The 4,424-nt window shown below is 41.3% G+C and overlaps 1 protein-coding gene across 1 annotated transcript in view; it reads right to left on the reverse strand.

Moving 5' to 3' along the window:
• Positions 1-489: 489 nt before the first annotated feature.
• The window catches only part of LOC145400642 (uncharacterized), a 7,638-nt gene continuing 3,703 nt past the window's right edge, over positions 490-4,424 (reverse strand). Inside the window, exons 5-6 of the mRNA XM_080273077.1 lie at positions 3,520-3,603; positions 490-587 (exon numbers count right to left, since the gene is read on the reverse strand). Coding sequence (XP_080129203.1) covers positions 583-587; positions 3,520-3,603 — 89 coding nt within the window. The 3' untranslated portion in view covers positions 490-582. The remainder of the gene's footprint in view (positions 588-3,519; positions 3,604-4,424) is intronic.

Here is a 4,424-nt window from a genome sequence, read left to right on the forward strand (position 1 = left end):
ATGGTCCATTTATTTTAAGACGGTCCATTTATTTCAAGAGGGTCCATTTCATTCAAGAGGGTCCATTTACTTTAAGATGGTCCTTCAAGTGGTCCATTCATATTAAGTGGTCCATTTATATCAAGATGGTCCATTTATATCAAGATGGTCCATTTATTTCAAGATGGTCCATTTATATCAAGATGGTTCTTCAAGTGGTCCATTTATTTCAAGATGGTCCATTTATATCAAGATGGTCCATTTATATCAAGAGGGTCCATTTATATCAAGATGGTCCATTTATTTCAAGATGGTCCATTTATATCAAGATGGTCCATTTATATCAAGATGGTCCATTTATTTCAAGATGGTCCATTTATTTCAAGATGGTCCATTTATATCAAGATGGTTCTTCAAGTGGTCCATTTATTTCAAGATGGGCCATTTACTTTAAGATGGTCCTTCAGTGGTCCATTTATTTCAAGATGGTCCATTTATATCAACTAGGATGGTCCATTTACTTTAAGATGGTCCATTAATTTTAAGATGGTCCAGTAGCTGATGGCGGTCCAGCGGTCCACAGAACATTCAGTGAAGTCCCCCTTATTCTGAAAAATTAAATGGGAATATATTGACCTTTATGAGTTTAGAGAGAAAGAGAGAGAGGTCATTCTTACCCTAGAGAGAGAGAGAAAAGAGAGGGAGAGAGAGAAGAAGAAAGAGAGAGAGAGAGAGAGAAAGAGAATCTTTAAAACTGTCTATAGTACGTTTATTCTAAGCTGACAAAAATTCCTATGCCGACTCCCTAACACCTTTTCCATAGCGATTTATTTTTGGATATGAACATCATCTCCATAAGCTCCCTAACACCTTTTCCCAAGCGATTTATTTTTTGATATTGCTATCGTCACCATACGCCCTAGCTTAGACTGTCAAACCGTAAGAGGGACGCCTTCATGTGGTGGCACTGATATGAATAGCGACGGGACTGGTTGCTTATACCGACGCGTCTCTGCTACAACTAACCCCCCTCCCCTCCTACTTTCCGATGTAGTACTTACAGGCATGAGGCGGCCATTTAGATTTTCCTCAGTATCTTAAAAATGTATTTGCTGGATTTCAATATCAATACCCAGGAGCACTATAGTCGCGGCGCACGACTCTGAGGTTGTTATTATCGTGCTCTGGCAACCTCCATTCAAACGTGCGTCTGATTTCGTGTATAATTTGAGACGCATGTGATTCGTGTATAATATGTTCGTGTATAATAATATTCGTGTATAATATATTCGTGCATAATAATATGATTCATGTACAATATGATACGAAATCGGACGCACTTTTGAATGATAGGTTGCCAGGGTACGATAATGACAACCTCAGAGTCGTGCGCCGCGACTATAGTATATGTTAACGACTACATACTGCAACATGTGCAAAGCAATCAATTCAGTTGTTTTGGCTGCGCAGGAAAGCAAAAAATTGAAAAAAATAAAAAAAAAATAAAAAAGGAAATAACCCAGAAGGCGCCAGTGCTAGGGAAACGAAAAAAATGACGAAAGAAGCCTGGAACCAAGATACATCAATCCTGAAAATTTCAAGTCTCTATTTCGAACGGTCTTGGAATGCCAGCCTTCTATATCTCCCCCTCCCGCCAAAATAATAATAATAATAATAATAATAATAATAATATCTACAAAATAATAATAATAATAATAATAATAATACTATCTACAGTATCAATAAGAACTCCACAAAGTATGAAGTTCTTAAATATATGAAAATACTAAAACAGTTACCTTGCCTCGCCTCACCATGCACATCCACTGGGCGTTATGCAATTTCTTCTCTTTGTGGGAAATTCTCTTCTGATCCGAATTTTCCTCGTGGTGCTAATTTTTCCTGTGAGAATCTTCCATTTCGAGTGAACTCATCTTTTGGCGGGAATTCTTCTCTTGGTGAGTTTTCATTTCGCTGGAATTTTCTGTCTGGTTTGAATTTTCCGTTTGGTTTGAATTTTCCGTTTGGTTTGAATTTTCCGTTTGGTTTGAATTTTCCGTTTGGTTTGAATTTTCCGTTTGGTTTGAATTTTCCGTTTGGTCTGAATTTTCCGTTTGGTCTGAATTTTCCGTTTGGTTTGAATTTTCCGTTTGGTTTGAATTTTCCGTTTGGTCTGAATTTTCTGTCTGGTTTGAATTTTCAGTTTGGTCTGAATTTTCCGTTTGGTTTGAATTTTCCGTTTGGTTTGAATTTTCCGTTTGGTCTGAATTTTCCGTTTGGTTTGAATTTTCCGTTTGGTTTGAATTTCCCTGGTGGTGTGGATTGTCCCGAGGGAAAGTGAACAAATTATCAACAAGAGCACTCACAGAACACATACCCCCACCAAGGCAGCACCAGGCACCCTCCTGTCCCTAAAATTTGAACCCTTTCGCCCCAAATTTAATCACTTGTTCAGCTGATGTTCCTTGGTCATTATTCAAAATTTGGTGCAATTCCAAACAATACTTTTTCCATAATCCTGCTGACAGACATACAGACAGACAAAAAGACAAGGATATAACTTCTCTGGGGGACTTTCTGACGCCTTCACGTGGTGGCATTGATTTAAACAGGCGGCTCAACTGCCTGGTTATACGAACGCCCCTCACCTACTGCCCTATCCCCCAAAAGGAGGATGGTGAACTGCAGGATGAGGGTAACTTCAGCCTGCAATCCACTGGGTTCACGTTTCAGATGAGCCCGGGGTTGCAGCTACTACTACTACTACTACTACTACTGCTACTGCTACTACTACTACTACTACTAGTACTACTACTGATACTACCACTACTACTACTGCTACTACTACTACCACTACTGATACTACTACTACCACGAAAACTACTACTACTACTTACTACTACTGCTGCTGCTGTTTACTACAGCAACTACTACTACTATTACTTCTACAACTACTTCTATTACTATTATCCCGTACAACTGCTGCTGCTCCTCCTCCTCATCATCATCATTATCATCCTTCTCCTCCTCCTCCTCATCATCATCATCATCATCATCTCTTCCTCCTCCTCCTCCTCATCATCATCATCATCATCATCTCTTCCTCCTCCTCCTCCTCATCATCATCATCATCATCTCTTCCTCCTGCTCCTCCTCCTTCTCATCATCACCATCATCATCATCATCATCTTCCTCCTGCTCCTCTTTCTCCTCCTCTTCCTCCTCATTATCATCTTTCTCCTCCTCCTCTTCCTCCTCCCCCTCCTCCTCCTCCTCCTCCTCCTCCTCATCATCATCATCATCATCATCTTCCCTTTCTTCCTTCTCCTCCTCCTCCTCCTCCTCATCATCATCATCATCATCATCCTTCTCCTCCTCCTCTTCCTCCTCCTCCTCCTCCTCCTCATCATCATCATCATCCAAACCCTCAGTCAAACCCACCATCCCTCAGACCTAAACCCTTACAGACCAAACCCACTTGGAGCACCGTAACCCGCTAGTCCACCCAGGGCATACCACGTGAATAAATCGCTTACTGACCTGTGATACGCTGGCTGATGCTGACAATTGTGTTACCCCAGACCAAGACGGGGGAGTACCGGTAAAAGATGAAGGGGGTGATGCCTGTGAGGGGAAGGGTTGTTAGTGAGTAGGGAAGCAAAGAGGCACGTCTGTTTTTTTCTTTTATGAGAGGAAGAAGGAACCAAAGGCTGAGACCGCATTAACAGTTCCATCCGAGAAGAAAACAATACAAAAGAGAGCCAACTTCAAGATCCGTTCATTTCGAGATGCCTGGACACACTGAGTTTGAAAGACTGGAGATCATAGGCAGTAGGAAATACAGACAGAGGGAGAGGGAAAGGTCGTTGATGAGTAGGGACAGAGCTGGGGGGAGGGGTGTATGAGGGAGGGGGTAGTGTAAGAGGTAGGTGATATGTCTGTGGTTATTAAATTCAACAATAATATTACTCAGAACTGGCAAACTAAAAAAAAAATAATGTAAAAATAAATAAATAAATAAATAAATAAAACACTTCATAGGCCTACTAGATGAATTTGGTATCTATCTATCTATTGCCAGACGCCTTAATCCCGTAAGGGGTGGCCACAAACAAATCGCCTCCATGTCGCCCCGTCCCCCGCCATTTCACTGCCCTGCTACCAGTTCACACTTCCCTCTCTCATATACCTCTCCACTCCATCCCTCCATCTCATCCTTGGCCTCCACCTAACTCACATATACTCTCCTCGTCAGTCTCTCACTCTCCATCCTCTCCACATGGCCAGACCACCTCAGTCTGGTAGCATCTTTTATAATTTTGACTTAACTCTGATTAATAAGACAATTTTAAGGTATTTATAATCATTCTCAGGCAGTGGAATCTTAACTTTGTCCATTTGATAAGTATGAGCTGGGAGCAGGGCGACATGGAGGCGATTTGTTT

Source organism: Coenobita brevimanus, chromosome 53 (assembly GCF_032717465.1).
Source record: "Coenobita brevimanus isolate Jiangsu-jjx chromosome 53, ASM3271746v2, whole genome shotgun sequence".
Classification (NCBI taxonomy): Eukaryota; Metazoa; Arthropoda; class Malacostraca; order Decapoda; family Coenobitidae; genus Coenobita; species Coenobita brevimanus.